Source organism: Rhinichthys klamathensis, unplaced genomic scaffold, assembly GCF_029890125.1.
Source record: "Rhinichthys klamathensis goyatoka isolate OS25496 unplaced genomic scaffold, OSU_Roscu_1.1 h1tg000039l_1, whole genome shotgun sequence".
In the NCBI taxonomy this organism is placed as follows: domain Eukaryota; kingdom Metazoa; phylum Chordata; class Actinopteri; order Cypriniformes; family Leuciscidae; genus Rhinichthys; species Rhinichthys klamathensis.
This window is the reverse complement of record NW_026606586.1, coordinates 567501-590145: the sequence shown is the minus strand read 5'-3', so window position 1 is coordinate 590145 and position 22645 is coordinate 567501. Positions and strand designations below refer to the sequence as shown.

The window sequence follows — 22645 nt, the reverse complement described above, 5'->3', positions numbered from 1 at the left end:
CCGCTCAACGTCCTTCCTCGGAGAGATGCATTTCACTCGTGAAGAGGCCAACCTCATGTATGTTTTATTAAAAGGTTCGGAATAAACTGCTTTTCAAACCAAATTAATGTATTTGTGTGTGTCTTTATTATGTGAGCTTGGCTGTCCAAATATAACACTAAATATTGTGTGCACATACTTAGTGTCATAAATGTATAACCGTATACATTGTGTATGTTGTGTGTTTTCTGTCTGTCCATTTATCAGATATAATCATATAGCAACCACAGGGGAAAATACTTTTGAGGCCGTTTTTTTCTAGATTCAGGTAATGATCTAAATTATCTTAAAGTCCCCCTGTGGTAAAAAATCAAGCTTTTAATGTTGTTTATATGTCTATGTGGTGTTGAATGTGCTTTAAGACAAACCATGTGCAAATTCATAAGTCGACAGCATTGAGCATTGCTGAGTATTTTCTCCTTAAAACTGCAGTGAATCAAAGACAGTCTCAAATACACGGTTTGAAATCGCTGGTGTTTCTGACGTCACAAACGACCTTGTAACCAATCAGATCAACGTGTGATCGTCAACGAGTGGATCTCTGAGCTGAGTGAGTGAGTGGAGGCGGGGCTCATTTGCATGTTCATAGAACTGCGAATACTAAATGAGGCAAGGGTGTCGCGTTACATTCAAGCTATTTTAAGGCATGAAGAATTATTTCAAGTAACGACATTTAAATATGTCATTTTGGTGATCAAGGATGAGTTTTAGGGATACAATTATCGACTACAGGGGGACTTTAAGTTTTCCTTGAACTCTCCTTTTCATTTTTCCATTGAGGGTACGTTTACACAATAACAATGTACTAAAAACGGAAAAGTTTTACCTTTGCGTTTATTGTGTACAGACGACAATATTGTCAAAATCTTCAAACAGATCTGCGAAAACAACTAAAAAAACACTGTATTATGCTGCCAGGCCAGTAGGTGGCGATGACACTTTGTAAAGAAAAACTACATCCATGTAGACTGAACACGTAATACACAAACGCATGACGTCACCGTTTACATGGGGAAGATAACGCTAGTTTTCAAAAGTTTGCATTTTCAGGCCCCCAAAACCCCGTTGTTGTGTAAATGAACGGCCAAAACTAATAAAAAGTTTTCTGTTTTTAGTTGAAAACTGTTGTGTAAACAGCGCCCCTTAGACTTGCTGCTCCAATAGTGACTGTAACTAAGACTAACTTTTATGTGTTTTGGCCGTTCATTTACACGACAACAGCATTTTGAAAACGATATCATCTCTGTGTAAATAACAAAAACACGAATTTGTGAAAACGGTGACGTCATGCGCGTGTGTATTAGTGTTCAGCCTATAGAAGCATAGTGTTTCTTTACTAAGTGACGCCACCTACTGGCCTGGCAGCAGAATACCGCGTTTTTAGTCGTCTTCACTGACCCGTGTGAACGGGGATCGCTTTGGCAATGTTGTCGTCTGTAGAAGAAAAATGCAAAGGAAAACTTTTCTGTTTTAGTACATTGTTGTCATGTAAACGTACCCCAAGTTTGAGAGTGTTATTATTGTTCTGCAGCTGACTTTGATGGTCAACAACTGGGAAAATGTTTGGGTTTTTTTTTTATCAGAGTTTGACATTGGATTTCTGTGTAGCACAAGACACACAGTTCAGTGATTAATGCACATTTTCACAGCATTAAACTGAAATTAGTCCCTTTGTAGAGTAAAGGGCTATTGAGGCCAGCACTGGGACATTTGCTTTCAGTTCCCAACTGTTTTAAAGTTCATCAGATAAGGTTTGATGCGCTGTGTTTGGTGGGCAGCTCTGCAGACCCACTCGTCACATGCAGAAACACTGAAGTCTGTGTGTCAACTTCCTGTCTCTGCTGCCTGTCATTCGACTGCTAAAGCAAGAGGAAACCAGAGCAGTGACAGAAGCGTCTCAAAAAGGTCTGTGAAATGTGCTAGTTCGAATTCACCAACGTAAAGAAAATGGCTGCCAACACAAACCTCCGCCCAAAAAGCGTTGACATCAGCAGTTATGTCTCTGGTAAGTTCCACTTTTGAAGCACAACTATCTTAAGCTTTAATCTTAATGTTAACAAAGGCTAGTTTCAGTTGCTGCCTTAAGCTTGAAGGAGCCTCTTCTTTGAAGCCTTTTTCTTTCTAAGATCTTAAGGACTTTCTGATGATGATGATATTCTTTAACTATTAGTTATACACTATAAAACAGTTTTGCAATTACAAGATAGTAAAAAAAAAAAACCCAGCAAGACGGGTACAGGTAAATCTGAACCTGTGAACGTCTGAAGGAACCGAGTTTGGTCTGAGATGACCTCTTCTGTTTCCTCTCAGGATCTTTCTCTCAGCTGTCCATGGGGCCCGAATACACAGTGACGGGGCCCATGCGTGTCCTCTTTCAGATCGGGCTCCTCAAAGAGGAGGTCCAGATCCCTGAGGGACGCCTCGGCTTCCAGGAGGCGAAGCATCTCGCAGCAGAACTCATTGAGAGAAAGGTACCGTGCAACCTCAACGTTTGATGTTTATATCGAGCATGTAACATTAAAACTTAGTTAAACTTTTGTCATTTCCTCCAAACCTGTATGACTTCCATACAACAAATGAGTGAATGGGGCATCCAAGCACAAAAAGGAATTATAATAGCTTTAGGGCTTTCCAGACTAGAAACCCGAACGCGTTTTTTAATCCCACTGCTCTACTTTTCCATTTTTTTTTCAATGTAAACATGCACTAGACGGACATCTTTATTAAAGTCCGCGTGAACCGGAAGTTGCGGCCGACTTTACTTCAGTATAGTGATGTATTTTTTGAGTGATACGAATATTGAATGAGAACAATAGAGGGTGTGGCTTGTTCTTTCCCTCTGGGAATTGATTGGATCTAGAAAAGTAGGCGTTCCATTCAGCTTGATGTCAGATCTCGCTGCGTCCGAAAACGCATCTGTACTACATTTGAATTTTCATTTACTTCACGACCGTTAAAAGAAGCATGCTCTGTACAGTATGAATGAAATTCGGATGTACACGTACTACATCCGCCATGTTGTTACCGTCACGTGACCTTCTAGCGTCGGTTGTGTCGCTTAAGTGCTATTCACAAGTCCTATCCTGTGGCCTCATGGGATAGCAAAGTGTCCAGAATCTCGCTGGAAGTAGTAGGTCATCCGGGTACTTCTCGCCTACTGTTTTTTGAAAACTATGAATTCAGACATACTACTCTTTTGGCGAACTGTGTTTTGCATACTATATATTAGGGAAGTATTCGATTTCGGATGCAGTGTGACAGTTGGAGGGGATGCTCTACCCAAGCCTCAGAGAAGGAAGTCCAGATTTAAGATTACGAAGACAACTATTTTTTATTAACTTGCATGGATGAATTGTTTACCACAAGACTAGTAAAGTGTCCTAACAAAATAAATAGGGTCAATTTTGCATGGCAAAGCGTTCGAAAAATGTGGCACTCGTGTTAAAAAGTTTTTTTCGTTCTAACTTCTAACCGGTCTCTTCACACAGAACGAGATGCAGGTCAGTAGAACGGGGGGAAATGCAAGAGATGCATTTAAAAAAATGTTTTTAATACTTTTAACTTGAGCGGTATTAGAACGCCATGCCATGCGCTACACCAGGGATCTCTAACCCTGCTCCTGGAGAGCTACTGTCCTGCAGACTTCAGTTCCAACCCTGTTCCAACACACATGCATGTAATTATCAAGTAACCCTGAACAGCTTGATTAGCTGGTCCAGGGGTGTGTTTGATTGGGGTTGAAGCAAAAATCTGCAGGACAGTAGCTCTCCAGGAGCAGGGTTGGAGACCCCTGCGCTAGACTCTGCAAAAGACACAAGACACGAACCCAACGGTTAAAGACGTCCGTCTAGCGTGTTTACATTGGCAAACAGGTTACATTAGCACAGTGGAATGGAAAAACATGTTTTGTGTGAACGGCCCCTTATGGTCCGTTAAAGTCATGTTGTAAAGATAGTGTTTACGATGAAAGGCACCAGACTGTCATAAATACGAATATGTAAGTTTTTTGCGCCGCTAGGGGTCGCTAACCTCTTACAATAACACAGGCGTAGGTTGATGACGCAAAATTCCAGAGAAATTATGGAACTTGTCGTCAAGCTGATGGATTTAATAATGTTTATGGATCAGTGAATAGCATGACTGTGGTGTGAAGCAGGGCGTGATTGCTAATGAGAGACAGATATTAGCGCCACACACAGCGCGAGTCCCGCGGATATAAAGGATATTTCATTCTACCGAACAACCCTCAAGTGCTGCATTACTCACACAGGACAGTTTATTAGACGAATTAAACTTGCAAGGTAACGCAGCGCTGCTTCACTTGGTCTGCACTATCACACTAAACGGCATTTGAGTTTGTTGAAAGTTATAATGTTATTCTGTGTGTTAGTTTGCATATATGAGACTAGCAGTAAGCTAGATCAACATTAGAATAACATACAGATCATATTAGGGCTGTCAACGAATATTCTAAATTCGAATATATATTCGAATAGTTTTAAAAAACAGAAATTCGAAGGTGAAAATTAATATTCGAATCATGTGGAAAAACACGCGCGCGGTAGCAGAAGCGCGGCTGTCTGCTTTGCGAGTGGCAAAATTCTGAAGCTTAAAATGTCAAACGCATTTTCCAGCTGCACAGCTAGCACAGTGAGTGTCTGGCTCACTCATTGGCTGTGCTGCGGCAACTGCACATCCAATGGCACGGGCGCCTCCAACGTGTGCGCCAATGAGATAGCATTACATCAGACACGTCAGAGCCCGCCAAGGGGGCGTGGCCAGACGCCCTCGAAATAGCCATAGTAGCAGGCTAGCTAGCAGCAGTTTACCCATGAGTTTACCACAGCACAGCTCGCTCGGAGCGTTCAATGTCGGTTCTATATACTGTAAAACTTCAATTAATGTTAATAATATTTGTTTCAATCACCGAATAAAGCCTGCTATATTTAGGACAAGAGTCGCGACCTTACATTGCTTGCACAAAACTCTTGATCAGCACTCAACATTTGTTTATTGTTGTTCATTTAAACCGTTATGCGCAGAGAGCGTGAGGGCGAGAGAGAGAGAGAGAGAGAGAGAGTGCCTGTGAGTGCGAGCGAGAGTAAGGTCTGCGGTCTTGGCCATTAGTTAATACGTTGTCAAATATGTTTAAACTTAAATAAACTACCTATACAAGTAGTTGTGTCTCTTTGTATTAATTTGTCCTGTTATTGACGTAATGCGCGTCATTGACAAAATGCGCAACCAGATATTCGAATAGTTCGAATATATCTGTTTTTTTTTAGAGGGAATATTCGAACGTCATTTTTGAGCAATTTTGACAGCCCTAGATCATATTCTAACATTTCATCATGTTGAGCTATATAACATTGATTAGTTTTATGTACATTTGCTCACCTGTCTATAAAGTACATGCAAGAGCGACGTCTCTGTCAAGTTGAAGTCAGTCGCGGACGTGGAGCTCTCGGCATCTCGAAAACGCCACGCTGATATTGATCCTCGTTTTAGTTCTTCTTTTGTCCCAAAGTCTGCTTGCCATGGTCCATAATGTTTGAACCAAACAACAACAGCATGAGCGTGTCGCTAGATGTAATGCAGTTGTCCACGTTTGTCGCCATGGTTACTATGGTGATTTTTGTACTAAATTCTTACATATTGTACCTTTAAAGTCCCCCTGTGGTGAAAGTCAAGCTCTTAATGTTGTTTATATGTCTGTGTGGTGTTTTTAATACGCTTTAAGACACAATGTGCAAATTCATAAGTCGACAGCATTGCTGAGTATTTTCTCCTTAAAACTGCAGTGAACCAAAGACAGTCTCAAAAACACGGTTTGAAATCGCTGGTGTTTCTGATGTCACAAACTACCTTGTAACCAATCAGATCAACGTGTGATCGTCAACCAGTGGATCTCTGAGCTGAGTAAGTGAGTGGGGGCGGGGCTCATTTGCATATTCATAGAACCGCATATACTAAATGAGACAAGGGTGTAGAGATATCTTAGGGGCAATTCCATGCAAAGGTCATCTTTACCATGAAAAAATAAAGTTTTAACCAAAAGAACAAAACCCTTTTTAAGTTGTCCATTTAGGTCTTTAATATACTGTATTAATGTGCTTTAACAAAAATTTTAAGAAAATTGCCTTGTTTATCCACCAGATATGAGGTGAGCAACAATGCTTAAATTACATTTTCAACCAGCCATATTTCATGCTTTCAAAAAAAGGTATCAAAGACCCCCCTTTTTAAACTTTATTTTAACAGTAAGCATTTTGCAGAAAGATGGAGGCATGCCTGAGAAAAAAATATATACTAATTTGGTCATAACAGCACTGCCTGTTGAATTTATAATAAAGAGGTCTTGACGCTTCAGTGCACTGTCACGTCCATAACGTTTTAAAGGTTTAGTTTATTTAATATGACAATTATAAATGCAAATAACTTGAAACTTTATTTACAAAGCTAAATTATGTTTATGCTAATTAGGATAGACAATTCATCTCACTACTTTGCTCTGAACAACCATAATAATGCGTTACGGACGTGACCGTTACGGACACTTCATATTAAATCATGCATATGACTATTGTGATCTGTTTCAAGACAGAAATGATTTTGGCCACTTCATTTCAAGTTTTGTTTTGTAGAAAGACTTTATTTAAAGTGAATTTCTTTGTATAAATTGTATCTTAATTTTAAATCAAAGTTTCATCAAACAATTGCCTGGATTTAATAAATAAGCAAATATAGCATGGAGGTGCGATCACTTGTAAACTTGAGCGCGTCTCATAACTGAACAGAATCATTTCAGACAGTCTTCTTAATGTGAAAACACAGCCATTATGCGTCAACAAAAGTGCCATGATGGTTTGATTGTTGATTTTCCAAACAGATTCTATGTATTTCAGACGCGTCACATCCATAACAGGGGTTTTGTCACATCCATAACGTTGGTTTTTCCTCATAATACACTTCATAAAAATATATATATTTTAAACACTGATATTTTTATGTTCAGCTAAGACCCCTTCATCATGTGGATAGCAATATTTATATATTGGATTTAAAAGTTCACAGACTTTAAAGGAAATCGAACAGTATTACCAAAAACTCTGTCATTTCCCGTCACATCCATAACGCATGCATATTTTCCTTTTTTGGGGGTGCTTAAATATATTTTAGAAAAACATATTTTGCCTGTCAATTCCCCAGATTGGGTGCTCTGAGAATATGCATTTCCAATTTAAATATTGTAAGAAGTTTTTTTTTCCTGAGACATTTCACCTGTCATTATGAGTTCAAATGTCACATCCATAACGCTGGAATTACCCTTAGAGCTATTTTAAGGCATGAAGGAATTTTTTCAAGGAAAAAACATTTAATATGTAATTTTGGTGATCAAATATGAGTTTTAAGGGATAAGATATTGACTACAGGGGGACTTTAAGCCCCGATCTGTACAAGTTAGTGGCATTGAGAAACATCAGAATACAGCAATACTTATAACTTTAAGTGTTTAGCAGTGTCAGGCTACAACGAAGCTAATTGCCTGCACAAAATATGCTAGCATTATAATATAACAAATATAATATATGATAAAGTTTACAGTGGCTTCATATATTCATTAAAAACATAAAAAGTAAACATACCTGATCCACATTTTTTTCACACTCATTTTCAAGAAGTAGAATTAAAAAAACATTGCTGTATTTAGTGTAATTAAGAGAAGTAGCCTACATCGCCATCTTACTCCGACGAAAGTGACTGAACGCACCGGACGACGTAAACACGACTAATAACTCGTAAATACGCACAGTTAGATGCTTAACGTTAACCAATGACAACCAATCACGTGCCTCATATTCACATGCTTTGGACAGTAGTACCGGAAACACGGCGCGTTGTTTAACGTTAGTTTTGGCGTTTGAGGGGGAAAATGACGAATGGTGAGTGAACGCGACAGTTGAAGAAAAGATAAGACCGTTTCATTCTTACCTTTACTGTGTGAAAAGTTAGGATAAAGTTGATAGTGCAGTCGGCGATATATGAGATGCGCAATGATACAGCCTTTATGTAAACAAATCGCTTTGCGCCGTTCGTCCAATCAAGTGTCACTGACACCGCAGACAGTGACCGTTAAGCCAGGGTGACGTCATGAATAATTGACGACATTATTTTAATTTTTAGTGGAACTATTCCCGTACATTGTCATGCATTCATGCCAGGCAAACACCCACACCAATAAACACACATTACTGACAATGACTTCAGTGAAGGGCTGCATCCCCCAGTCAAAAGGTCAAGCGCATGCATGCAGTCCATCGCTACAAACCATTGAGACGCTATCAGCTTCTCCAACAACAAAAGTGCCTTTTCATAGCCTTCACCCTTTCAACTTTAAAGAGGAACGATAGCACGACTTGACTGGCCTTTAGTCTGCCTTTGGTACCTCCAAATCATTTCCATTGCTTAGTGTTTGAACAATGATTGGTTCATGAAGTCTTGGTTTACTTTCGACAGGTTGTGAAGTGAATGAACTATCATAATTCAATAATCTGCTGATGTTATCTGTCTATTTTGTGTTTTTGATAATCTAATATTTCTATGTTGTTGATATGCGTGGTCATTTTCTTTGGTTATAAAAAGAATTGGAAGAATTCTCACCTATTTGTCAGAGGAAGATTCATGAAAGAAGGGGAAGTTAAAGAGAGTGTGTGTGAAGACACTTCAGAATTAGGTGCTACTCAAACATTCACACAAACACACATCTCAGCCCTCATTCAGCATCTCTCCCCCTCCGACCGCCTCTCTGTTTGTCCGCTGTGGTTCACAGCATCTGCCTGTAACTTTCCAACCACAGACTCTTCCCCTAACACACACACACACACACACACACACACACAAATACATGCACACACACAAATACATGCACACACACACCTGTTTCTCTGCTTGACCTTCTTATGGTGCAGTTTCCACTTAAGTGGTACAGGATCATCACACACACACACACACTGACCTTTTTATGGAATGACCTCCCATACATACATACACACACACACACACACACTGACCACACACACACAGAGCTTTTTTATGGAATGACCTCCCATACACACACACACACACACGCACATGAACACCGCTCTCATATAACGTCATTCACACACATTATACATGCTCATATAATACACATGCTGTATGTTTAGACTGGATTGCTCACTGCATACTTTGTTATCTACAAATACTGTGTGAAATCATATGCAGTGATAAATCTTAGTAGCACACTTGCTGTTTACATGATCTCATTACATTGAGTGTTAATTTCAGTCATCGCAGAAACATGGTTATACTCTTATTTTAAATATGAAAGTTTAGAAATTTTGCAGTTCTGTTTTTATAAAAGTGCCTAAACTTAAATCCAATCACATAATCTAGGGAAAATAAATAAAATTAGGTTTATACATCGCTAGAGGTTAATTTGAAATTGCATATTATTTTACAAAATTGCGTTAAATGGGTGGTTGATTATAATTTTCCTTTTTTAAACTTTAGTTAGTGTGTAATGTTGCTGAAATAAAATTGAAAAATAAAATTTTTAACATGCTATAAAAACATATCTGTGAGGTATTTTGAGCTAAAACTTGGGAAAAGGGCATTATAGGACCCCTTTAAGCATTCTCTAGAAAACCACTATGAAAATGCTTATTGTGTCAATGCATTAAGGCAGTGATACTGGAGGACCAAATTCAGTTTACACCTTATAAATAAAAGCTATACAAGCAAGCACATGAATCCAGAATATGAACGCAATGTGTCATGTCATGTTTCCCTCTGGAAATCCATAATAAAGAATACACTTAATGTGCAATTTAGCGTGTTGGTTTCATATTCTGGGCTCATCATTAATAAGGAGTGTATTGAATTTGATTTGATCAACATACATAAAGCCACGTTAAGCGTTTTTCACTTTAAAGTCGGCATGAAATGAAAGTGTCAATAGTCTTTTCTTCTCTATTATGATGCATATCCGAGTGAAACTGCTTCTTGATTATGAACAAATGTAGGCGGGGCTTGATTTTGTTGATGGGGATTTGATTGGATGGTTGTGGTTTGCTATTGGTGGATCTCATGTGAGTGACAGGTTGCCCCGGAGTTGATGGACACGATCCGAATCCCAGACGTAGTCAAAAACGCAACTACTTTCTGAGCTTTTGTTCAAAATGTTGCTTTTTTAATTAAACATGCCCACATTCAAGTGTTGATTAAAAAAAATTGCATGAAATTAGAATTTATTTTATATATATAGGCTATAGTGGGAGCCAAAAAAGTTATGTAAAAATGATCAAAGATCAAAGAAAAAAAAAACTTTAAAAAACGCTGGCGTGGAAAGAGTTAAAGATAACGAGAGCACATGAATTTTATAGAAATTATAATGCAAATACTGCAATATTCCATTTAAAAAACAAAAATAATCCATTTGGATCTTGTTTTTGAAATACTGCAGCAGGTGCTGTAGCCTATGAATCACAAGTGAACTTGCAATGTGTTCACATATCATATATAACCAATGGAAGATTGACAGGCCTGTGCTTCAGATATGGATGTTTTGGTCTCCGCATCACACTGTAAAAAAAAAAAAAAAAAAAAAAGTTGCTGCCTTTAGGAACAATCACCTGGGATATTTAAGTCATTTCAACTTAAATCACATCAAACCGACTTAAAAAATCAGTTGAATCTTGTTTAACTTATATACTAAGTTATTTAAAAAAAACTTATTTTGATGAGTTAAAGCAATGTAAAAACATGTTGTCATAACTTATTGATCATATAATTTTTTACAGTGCAGTAACGTGATTGAAAACATGAATGGCTTACGGTTGTAAACTACACACTTCGGCAAATGACGTTTAGGGGTCTGCGATCTTGCGCACGGGGTCCCCGATTATTTTTGTGAAAAATTAGTTCCTCTTAATATCCATCATGGGGTCTGAAAAGGGTTAAACTCACTGCAGTGCGCTGTGTGGTGTGTGTCCCGTGCTTTCCCTCCGGATCCGTCATCCAGAGAGATCTGACACGGAGGTAAACGCCTCACACACACACACACACACACACACCTGCATGCTGTAATACCGCCACAACAAAGCGACACCCTGACCAGCCTGAGAGAACGACACACTGCGCGCGACGAAAACGTGTGTGTTCGTGCTTTCAGAACTTCGTGTTGAGGTTCCTCTGTGTGTGTGTTCAGTCTCAAACAGGAAGTTGATTGTGTGTTTGAAGCTGATGTGGAAGGCCTTACACGGCGGCACCATGAAGCAGTGAATTACCGTGGTATTGAAGTAATAATACTATATGGTATTACTTAATGATGAAATAAAAATAGTTGTTATTTTATTATTCTACCATATCCCCCCGAAAACACTGCAATTTCACAGTTTTTAGTGCTGTCGTTGAATCACGCACCAGGTCATGTGATCTGCTCCTCTACTGTATATGAGTGTGAATTTGCCCTTCCTTCAGCCTGAGGCTTATTCTTAGCACTGTTGGTGTGAACAGGCCTTTACATTTGCCAAAATCCACACAAAAAAAAATTTGTTTGGTATTAAAAATAAACAAGCAAGCCCAGCCCAGATGGGAAAATATAATGCAAAAGTAATTTAACAGATTACTTTCTATAAAAAGTAACTAATACAATTAGTATATGCTCAATATTGTAATGCATTGCTTTTAAAAGTAACTTTTCCCAACAATGATTTTATTTTTAACTCCATAAAATCACTTAAGTCTCAATATCGTCAACTGAAAAATCTGGTCAACTACTGTAGTACAATTTGTGTTGTTTATGTGTTTAATACAATTCATGTTTCCTAAATGTTTTCGGGTCGACTTCAGAGTCTCAGTTTGACTCACATCCGTTTGATTTAAAAAATGATTGACATTTAAAAGACATGAGCGAGAGAATGATGCAGTCGTTCACCCCTGCAGTGCGTTGAGATCTGACCCACTTTACCCCTCATGAGAGGATCAGCATGACTACTCTGCAGCTCATGTACTGTTGTGTGAGTGTGTGTGTGTGTGTGCGTGTGTGTGGATGTGATGTAGTGTTGTGTCCTCATCTACTGTTGTGTGAGTGTGTGGATGTGAGTAGATGATCTGATGAAGAGTTTCTCATCCTCACACTCATCAGTCTGGACTCCGCGCTCTGCTCACACAGAGTGTGTTGTTTAAATATTGAGTGTTTGATTGTGTGTGTCTGCAGTTGCAGCTGTTTGCTGAATTTTTTAGTGCCAAACCTCTTAAAACCAAATTGGTTTAAAGGCTCTGTCTATGCATCTGTCTCTCCATCTGTCCGTCCGTCCGTCTGCATTATGTTGTATTATGTACAGTATTTTTATTGTGTTGTGATGATTTTTTAATGTACAAACTATGTAACCATAATAAGTAGTGTGTGTGTATGTCTGTGTGTGTGTGTTCTCCAAGGCTCCAGAGTGCAGTGTCAATGGTCTGGAGGAGAAGCTGCTGCTATTCAGACACGAGCCGAACACTGAGCAAATCTTACACAGACTCACTGAAAAACATGACTTACGTGACGGAGATCTCGTGGAGGTGGTGCTCGCTGGTCAGTCAACACACACACACACACACACACACACACACACACACACACACACACAGACACTTACACATACACACGCACACTCTCACGCACACTCGCACACACATTCACACACACATACACACGCACACACACACACACACACACACACACAGACACTTACACATACACACGCACACTCTCACGCACACTCGCACACACATTCACACACACATACACACGCACACACACTCACGCACACACACTCCATGCAGATGATGTTGACAGCTGTCAATCACTTTGATCCCTCTATAGGTACGGCTTTGGTGACCGAAACAAAGTACCGCCCACATTCCTTAGTCGTCCAATCGTATCGCACACCTACGTTCTGTCACTACTGTGGAGAGATGCTGTGGGGCCTCGTCCGGCAGGGCCTGAAGTGTGAAGGTATGACTGCGCGATACACACACACACACTGTATATAATGCAGCACAATAAAGCCTTTTACAGAATATTTACATACTTTATTGCTTAATTGCTTGTTTGTTTGTTTATTATTTATATATTTTATTTCTTATATACTATTTATAACATTAATTATATTAATTTATTTATAAATATTTATTTAGAAGTTATTTATTCTTGCTTAGTAACAGGACTTTTTTTTGTTACATTGTTGTTTAACACTTAAATGTGTTAAAGTTACGACTGCTCCAAACACTGGAAATATAATCAAATGTATTCTTATACAGGATATTTTGGTTTTATTGTATTGCTTAATTTCTTATTTATGTGTTTGTTTATTATTTAATATTCATATTTGTTACAATATTTAAATTAATTATTTATAATATAGCCTAAATATTGTATTTATTTTATTGCATAGCTTCTATGACATGATTCTTGGTATCAGTTTTATTGCATAATGTTGTACCTATCACTGAAGTGTGACTTTATGACTGCGGGAAATACTTCATATTAAAGGGTTAGTTCACCCAAAAATGAAAATGATGTCATTAATGACTCTCCCTCATGTTGTCCCAAGCCCGTAAGACCTCCGTTCATCTTCGGGACACAGTTTAAGATATTTCAGATTTAGTCCGAGAGCTTTCTGTCCCTCCATTGGAAATGTATGTCCGGTATACTGTCCTTGTCCAGAAAGGAAATAAAGACATCATCAAAGTAGTCCATGTGACATCAATGGGTTAGTTAGAGTGTTTTGAAGCATCGAAAATACATTTTGCTCTAAAAATAACAAAAACTCCGACTTTATTCAGCATTGTATTGTCTCCCGGTTCTGTTGTGGATCCGCGTTCACGAGTCCGCAGTGACGTAAGCTGCTTGCTTTTATGTCTAACAGTGGTTTGTGTGTTAATGCTTTAAATAACAAATAATTTATCAGGAGCATTTATGCTCATGTGTATGGTGGCGACACGTAGGCTAACTTAAAAGTATTTGGAGGTAGGCTACAGAAAAAAAGTATTTTTGCGGGCGGGAGCGGGACAAAACATAGATGTTGCGGGCGGGAGAAAGTAATAACGAAAGTAGTTGAGAACGTCAGTTATAACGACCCACGTATTAAAAAATAGTCGGGTTTAAATCATTTAAATGATTAGATTTGTTTTCTTAAAATTTCCATATAATATTTTGTGTTATGGGATCAAATCACCTGTTTAGAGTAAGAACATACAGTACTAATTTAGAATGCAATATCTTTTTAGTTTTTTTTTACAAGATGGGAAAAGTTGTATTAATTCTTGTTTACTTGTGTTCATTTAATTTATTTTTATTTTAGAGCATTTAAAGTGCTTCTTAATGCTAATTTATTTATTACACACAAGTTAATTTATTTATTTTTGTAACCCATCAGCCCTCTGTGTCTAAATAAGTAGTAATAAAAGTCCCAGAGTTAAAAAATGTGTAAAACTAGCCTGTGTGCGACTTGGTATGACTTGATGACTAAGTTGCGACTTGACTTGACTTGACAAAGAGTATGACTTGACTTGAGCCACCTTGACTTTGACTTGCAATGTTAAGACTTGGACTTGACTTGAGACTTGCATTTAGTGACTTACTCCCACCTCTGCCAGACACACGTCAGCGGCGTCACTGAACGCGGATCCACAACAGAACCGGAAGACAATACAATCCTGAATAAAGTCGTAGTTTTTGTTATTTTTGGACCAAAATGTATTTTCGATGCTTCAAAACATTCTAACTAACCCACTGATGTCACATGGACTACTTTGATGACGTCTTTATTTCCTTTCTGGACAAGGACAGTATACCGTACATACATTTCCAATGGAGGGACAGAAAGCTCTCGGACTAAATCTAAAATATCTTAAACTGTGTCCCGAAGATGAACGGAGGTCTTACGGGCTTGGGACGACATGAGGGCGAGTCATTAATGACATCATTTTCATTTTTGGGTGAACTAACCCTTTATTATTGGTGTTTTACTGTGACTGTCTGTAGGCTGCGGTCTGGACTTCCACAAGCGCTGTGCGTTCAAGCTGCCCAACGACTGCTCTCGCGTGTTTCGCCGGTGCGGGCCGAGTCTGTCGCTGTTTCCCCCGGGACGCCCGCCGTCGCTCTCCAGCCACACGGGAGGAAGCCTGGAGGAGGTCAGACCCGAGACAACCGGACGCTGATGTGTCTGTCTGCGCTTTGAAATGCTAGGGCTGCACGATTACTCGCAATTTACATGTAATCGCACTTAAATCGAGTTAGCTCATCGCGATCATTTAGTAGTCGCAGCTCATCATTGACGCATGGCTCTGTAAACGCTGCGAGTTTGAGTCACTTATAACGTGCGTTTGATAAAGCAACACGTGTCAAACATCTTTCCAAACATGAGGAGCATTTATGAACCTCTTGTCCAACAAAAGACAACATTTAATAACATGCTTTTACTCCAAACTCACTTCATAAGGACAGTTGAGCTCCTCCTTCTGTGAGATGAGGCGCTTCTCACACAGAATAAGGCAGTCGTGTGTTTATTAGTCGTGTTTAATCTATCAAAGCGCTTCAATCTTCTGTTGATTCAGAGACGGAGAGTATGATGACCGATAGGGGTTTACTGGAATGATGTGTGTTATCATACTTCTGCAGAGGGGCATATGTGGTGTGTGTGTGTGTGTGTGTGTGAGACGCCCTCTAGTGTTCAGAGGCATTTGTGGTGTGTGTGTGTGTGTGTGTGTGTGAGAGAGACGCCCTCTGGTGTTCAGATGGATATGTGGTGTGTGTGTGTGTGTGTGTGTGTGTGTGTGTGTGTGTGTGAGACGCCCTCTAGTGTTCAGAGGCATATGTGGTGTGTGTGTGTGTGTGTGTGTGTGTGTGTGTGTGTGTGTGTGTGTGTGTGTGTGTGTGTGTGTGTGTGTGTGTGTGTGTGTGTGTGTGTGTGTGAGAGACGCCCTCTGGTGTTCAGATGGACATGTGGTGTGTGTGTGTAAGTGTGTGTGTGTGTGTGTGTAAGACGCCCTCTGGTGTTCAGATAGATATGTGGTGTGTGGTTTAAAACAATCGCAGCCTTTGCCCAATGGCGTGCGGTTTCAGTGCGATTACTCGTGCAGATCTTCTCCCTGACGACATTTGTCTTCTCCATCAGATCAGCATAAGGAAGCCGTCGCGCGCTCGGCCGCCGTCCTGGGTCGACGTGCCGGTGTGTGTGGGGGTTTCCGAGGGGAAGGAGGGCCAGCCGCGTGTTCCTCACACCTTCCACATACACACCTACACCAAACCCACCATGTGCCAGCACTGCTTCCGGCTGCTCAAGGGCCTCTTCCGGCAGGGCATGCAGTGCACCGGTGAGAGGGGTCAAAGGGCACAGATTCAGATCAAACATTTATGCTGTGTCCCAACTCGAATACTTAGCATTTTGTCTTTGAGTTTTAAGTTTTTGCAGTAGCTCTGTGTATTTATATGGCAATGTTGTTGAACTCAGACAGCAACATATGGCGCTTCTCCACTGCATGGTACGATCCGGCTCAGTTTGCTTTAACACTGCAGTTCAGTTCCGCTTTAAAGTGTGTGGGATTATAGACTGCTCGTTAAAGTTGCTGACATTTATTTTCATTCCTGGATCGGCTCCTCGGCTACCAACCTCTCGAACGTCTTCACCTCGTCTACTGACCACAAATCAGTTTTTTTTTTAAGCAAGTCGTTTAAAGGTGCTATATGTAGTTTTTAGTGGCCTCTAGCGGTGATGTTTCAGATTGCAACAAGAGCGCTCGTGCGCGTGTGTGTGTGCTCGAACTCAAGAGCGACACTGAGACTTTCAACACACCGGAGAAAGCATCACACATCATGCTGGAAACTCATGTAAACTCCCAATGCAACGTGACAATAATAGGCTACTTTTATCAGCTTGACGTTGAACTAATGCTCCATGCTCGTACCATGATGACGTTACATTGACTGCATTTAGCCGACATGTGGTGATATCTAGCATAAGGCATTTCACTAACTATTCGTGTATCTATAGCGGAGGTCTCTCCATAATTCAAATGCTCTGCCGATGTTGATCCGTGTTTTCATCCTAAGTCGATCCAATTGACGTTTGGCCTGACGAGCTTCAGCAGATAAAACTTTTTTTTGTTTTTTATATTTTTGTGGAATTTGTGTTGGAGTCTATGTTGTGCTGGAGGCAGGTCGTGTTTGGGTGTTATCAGCTGCAGTGCCGTCGCATAGACTGTATATAAAAAGGAGAGAGGCTCGGGAGCGCACATGCACGTCCCATCCGATGGATTTCGCAGAAAATCCGACCCGGAGACTTCACATAGAGATAGGAATACTGGCCTTCAGAGGTAATAGCAAAACCCGACAAGTGGATCATTGTAATGTGTGATTACAACCCCTTTACACACAGGCAATAAAAAAAGGATTCATTTTAGAAGAAAAGTTACATATAGCACCTTTAATAAAAATTGTGCGAACAAATAATACTGTGGTGGCTGTTGCTGACTGTTTAAATCTAGCGGGTTTGGTGTCTCATCCAAGGGGGTAATCCACCAGCCGGAAACTGAAGTCTCCCCGGCGGCCGCCATTGGTTAGCAAGCCTTCTCCTGCTGTTAGCATCCCATTGACTCCCATTCATTTTGGCGTCACCTTGACAGCGAATAACTTTACATCTGAGGCGTTTAAATACTCCATTTGTCCATTATTTATTTCTAAAGAAACACGACAATGTATAAAAGGCTCCATTACTTTGTATCTTACGTTATGGCCCCGTAGAAGCCGTTTTTGTAAAAAATAGGCTAACGATTGCGTCATAACGCGACTCTCTGTCGCACTTTAGAGAAATTACCGTATAGACAGGAGGAGAAGCTCATGGCAATCGGGGGGACGTGGAGGCATAAAGTCAAGGGAGAAGCCCATAGAGAGTTGTAAAGTTGCTCCTGCTACTCATGGACAGCTCTACTCACGCTCTACGGCTCTGTGAGATACGGAAGGGAATGATTCAGATTCCTCTCGGCACAGCTACTAGAAGACTTACAGCTGTCAGACAGGCTGCTCACGTCACATCTCTGTCGTCAAGCTCAATGGGAGTCTGCGCAGTCGCTCAATCAGGAAGTGAGTGCTTCTAATTGTCTTCACTTTTCTCCGTTGAAGTCTATGGGGTCGCTGTGTCCATTTCTTTTACTGTCTATGGTCTCATGTTGTAAATCCAATGACGCTGGTAGTGACGATTCTGTCTCACCAATCAGTGATCTGTCACATTTTAGTATCGGTACGGTACGGTATATACGCTTGGAACCTCAACAGAGGTGGTACCATTTAAAGCGAGCCGTAGCGAACCGTGCCATGCAGTGGAAAAGCGCAAATAGTGTCGGCCCAGATCCGGGTGGACTCCGCATGTCCCAGATCTGGGCCAACACTATGTTGCTGTCTGGGGAGTAATTCGCCGGTAAAGTGGATTTACTTATTGTAGAGTTAGTGAAAGAGATCACGAGCATTGTAATGTTTGAAGCGGATGTCATTACTAATAACTGATTTTAAAACGAGCGGTTCATTCATAGATCTGTAAGATCTTGCCTTATCTCGCAATTCTGACTTTATATCTCACAATTCTGACTTTATATCTCGCAATTCTGACTTTATATCTCGCAATTCTGACTTTATATCTCGCAATTCTGACTTTATATCTCGCAATTCTGACTTTATATCTCGCAATTCTGACTTTTATATCACGCAATTCTGACTTTATATCTCGCAATTCTGACTTTATATATCGCAATTCTGACTTTATATCTCGCAATTCTGACTTTATATCTCGCAATTCTGACTTTTATATCACGCAATTCTGACTTTATATCTCGCAATTCTGACTTTATATCTCGCAATTCTGACTTTATATCTTGCAATTCTGACTTTATATCTCGCAATTCTGACTTTGTATCACGCAATTCTGACTTTGTATCTCGCAATTTTGACTTTATATCTTGCAATTCTGACTTTATATCTCGCAATTGCAACTTTAATTCATGCAATTCTGACTTTATTTCTCGCAATTCTGACTTTATATCTCACAATTCTGACTTTATATCTCGCAATTCTGACTTTTATATCACGCAATTCTGACTTTGTATCACGCAATTCTGACTTTATATCTCACAATTCTGACTTTATATCTCGCAATTCTGACTTTATATCTCACAATTCTGACTTTATATCTCGCAATTCTGACTTTTTTATCACGCAATTCTGACTTTGTATCACGCAATTCTGACTTTGTATCTCGCAATTCTGACTTTATATCTCGCAATTCTGACTTTATATCTCGCAATTCTGACTTTATATCACGCAATTCTGACTTTATATCTCGCAATTCTGACTTTGTATCTCACAATTCTGACTTTATATCACGCAATTCTGACTTTGTATCTCACAATTCTGACTTTATATCACGCAATTCTGACTTTGTATCTCACAATTCTGACTTTGTATCTCACAATTCTGACTTTATATCTCGCAATTCTGACTTTATATCACGCAATTCTGACTTTATATCTCGCAATTCTGACTTTGTATCTCACAATTCTGACTTTATATCTCGCAATTCTGACTTTGTATCTCACAATTCTGACTTTATATCTCGCAATTCTGACTTTAAATCTCGCAATTCTGACTTTACATCTCGCAATTCTGACTTTATATCTCGCAATTCTGACTTTATATCTCACAATTCTGACTTTGTATCTCACAATTCTGACTTTATATCTCGCAATTCTGACTTTGTATCACGCAATTCTGACTTTATATCTCGCAATTCTGACTTTGTATCACGCAATTCTGACTTTGTATCTCGCAATTCTGACTTTATATCTTGCAATTCTGACTTTATATCTCGCAATTGCAACTTTAATTCATGCAATTCTGACTTTATTTCTCGCAATTCTGACTTTATATCTCACAATTCTGACTTTATATCTCGCAATTCTGACTTTTATATCACGCAATTCTGACTTTGTATCACGCAATTCTGACTTTATATCTCACAATTCTGACTTTATATCTCGCAATTCTGACTTTATATCTCACAATTCTGACTTTATATCTCGCAATTCTGACTTTTATATCACGCAATTCTGACTTTGTATCACGCAATTCTGACTTTGTATCTCGCAATTCTGACTTTATATCTCGCAATTCTGACTTTATATCTCGCAATTCTGACTTTATATCACGCAATTCTGACTTTATATCTCGCAATTCTGACTTTGTATCTCACAATTCTGACTTTATATCACGCAATTCTGACTTTGTATCTCACAATTCTGACTTTATATCATGCAATTCTGACTTTGTATCTCACAATTCTGACTTTGTATCTCACAATTCTGACTTTATATCTCGCAATTCTGACTTTATATCACGCAATTCTGACTTTATATCTCGCAATTCTGACTTTGTATCTCACAATTCTGACTTTATATCTCGCAATTCTGACTTTGTATCTCACAATTCTGACTTTATATCTCGCAATTCTGACTTTAAATCTCGCAATTCTGACTTTACATCTCGCAATTCTGACTTTATATCTCGCAATTCTGACTTTATATCTCACAATTCTGAGAAATAAAATTGCGAGATGTAAACTCACCATTTTGAGATAAAAAGTCGCAATTATCTTTTGAAATGTTTATTTCTGTGGTGGAAACAAGCTTCCATTGAAAACCCCCTTTTGGACGCTTTATTTTTAAGAGTTTATACAGCAGTGAGAAATCCGATTAGTTTGTCCTGGTTAAAGGTAATCTCACACGAGTTTCCGAAGAGATCTCAAACTGAGCTTTGATTTGTCGAGACGTTAAAGAAACGTTTAAAATCGTTGCCTTCAAGTCAAGTCAACCTTGATATATACTGAGAACTTCATTACGTCTTCTGAGCAATAATATGTTTGTTCGTTTCTCTCCAGACTGTAAGTTTAACTGTCATCGGCGGTGCGAGTCTCTCGTTCCTCCTGAGTGTCGGGGGGAGAGAGCAAACGGAGAAGGTCAGTGTGATTTACCGGTCAAAACATTTCTAGGTCACTTGGGCAATTATACGTTTGTTTTTTGTCTCCCATAATAGAGATATTTTGCTTACACTTTATTTTAAGGTGTCTTTGTTACAGTGTAATTATGCATTTAAGCACTGAGTAATATTAAGTAACTACATGTGCTTGATTACGGTTGGTTGCATGTAATTATGCATAATTTATAGTTATTACTACAGCAACTACATGTAACACGCGTAACAAGGACACCATAAAATAAAGTGTTACCTACATTTTTCATTTGGAAATCATATTTAGGTTACACTTTATTTTAAGGTGTCATTGTTACAGTGTAATTATATATTTAAGTACTGAGTAATATTAATTAACTACATGTACTTACTCTAGGGTTAGGGTTTGGTTGAGGGTTAGTTGCATGTAATTATGCATAATTTACTGTTAATACTATGGTAAGTACATGTAACAAGGACACTGAAATAAAGTGTTACTCATATTTATTTATGTAGTTACTGTAATGTAGTATTTTCATGTAAAGTAACATAAATTAAAGGCAGTGTAAAAATGCATGATGGATAAACACTTGACAAATTTAAAATATATATATATAATTGTTTTTATCAAGGGATGTTTGATACTTTTTGTACTTTTGATACTTTTGGTACTGATAAAATGTTTGAAAATCAATATTAACATGGAAAATTGTGTGTAAAGTAAGTTTTTTTATCCAAAAGTTAATGTGCTTAAGATAATGAAATATATAGACTAGTCAGTATGAAATTAATACTTATTTTCAACAAAGATGCATTCAATTAATCAAAAGTGACAGTAAAGACATTTATAATTTGTGAAGGATCATGCGTGTGATCAATGCTTCATTTCTTTAAATGTCATTGTTATGTACAAGTATTCATGACTTAAATGAGCTCATTGTTTCTGCATTAAATGATTACATTGTTTAAATTAATACATTTTTCGCCAACTGTAATTTTGTACATGTACATTTCTGAAATGCATAACTTAGACAGTTCCCTCTGATAACAGATCACTGTAAATTGTACTATGGACATTTTCTGTAAAGCTGCTTTGAAGTGATGTGTATTGTGAAAAGCGCTGTACAAATAAATGTGAACTGATTTTTCAGAGGCGAGTCCGGATCCGGAGGAGAGCGCGGTGTCGGTGAACGCTCTGTATGAGGAGCTGCGGTATAAAGACCCTCCGCCAGCGGAGCAGATGATGATGACGCTGCAGACTCCTGTCACGTAAGTGTTCCCCTCTGCAATCAGGCTTCAGAAACTTGCTCGTGCCATCAGGGTCATCACCAGCAAACACAACAGTAGAGACAAAGCAACTCGCAACCCGAGAACAGGCGTGAGTGTGTAGCAAACCGAGCCCAAGAGCGACCCACGGGAAGACACAAACACAGGAAGAAACGCTCAGAGATGTTCACGCGAGTCTGAGAGCAGATTAAACAGGCCAGTGTGTTAAACAGGTGTGTGTGTGTGTGTGTGTGTGTG

General features: G+C 39.1%; 1 protein-coding gene across 1 annotated transcript in view; it reads left to right on the top strand.

Annotated features, from left to right (window-relative positions):
- Positions 1-1684: 1684 nt before the first annotated feature.
- Positions 1685-22645, top strand: part of LOC130081744 (serine/threonine-protein kinase D3-like) — a 30963-nt gene continuing 10002 nt past the window's right edge. Inside the window, exons 1-8 of the mRNA XM_056246457.1 lie at positions 1685-2044; positions 2350-2510; positions 12520-12658; positions 12950-13081; positions 15113-15261; positions 16245-16443; positions 21051-21128; positions 22273-22390. Of these exons, the coding sequence (XP_056102432.1) occupies positions 1987-2044; positions 2350-2510; positions 12520-12658; positions 12950-13081; positions 15113-15261; positions 16245-16443; positions 21051-21128; positions 22273-22390 (1034 nt within the window). The 5' untranslated portion in view covers positions 1685-1986. The remainder of the gene's footprint in view (positions 2045-2349; positions 2511-12519; positions 12659-12949; positions 13082-15112; positions 15262-16244; positions 16444-21050; positions 21129-22272; positions 22391-22645) is intronic.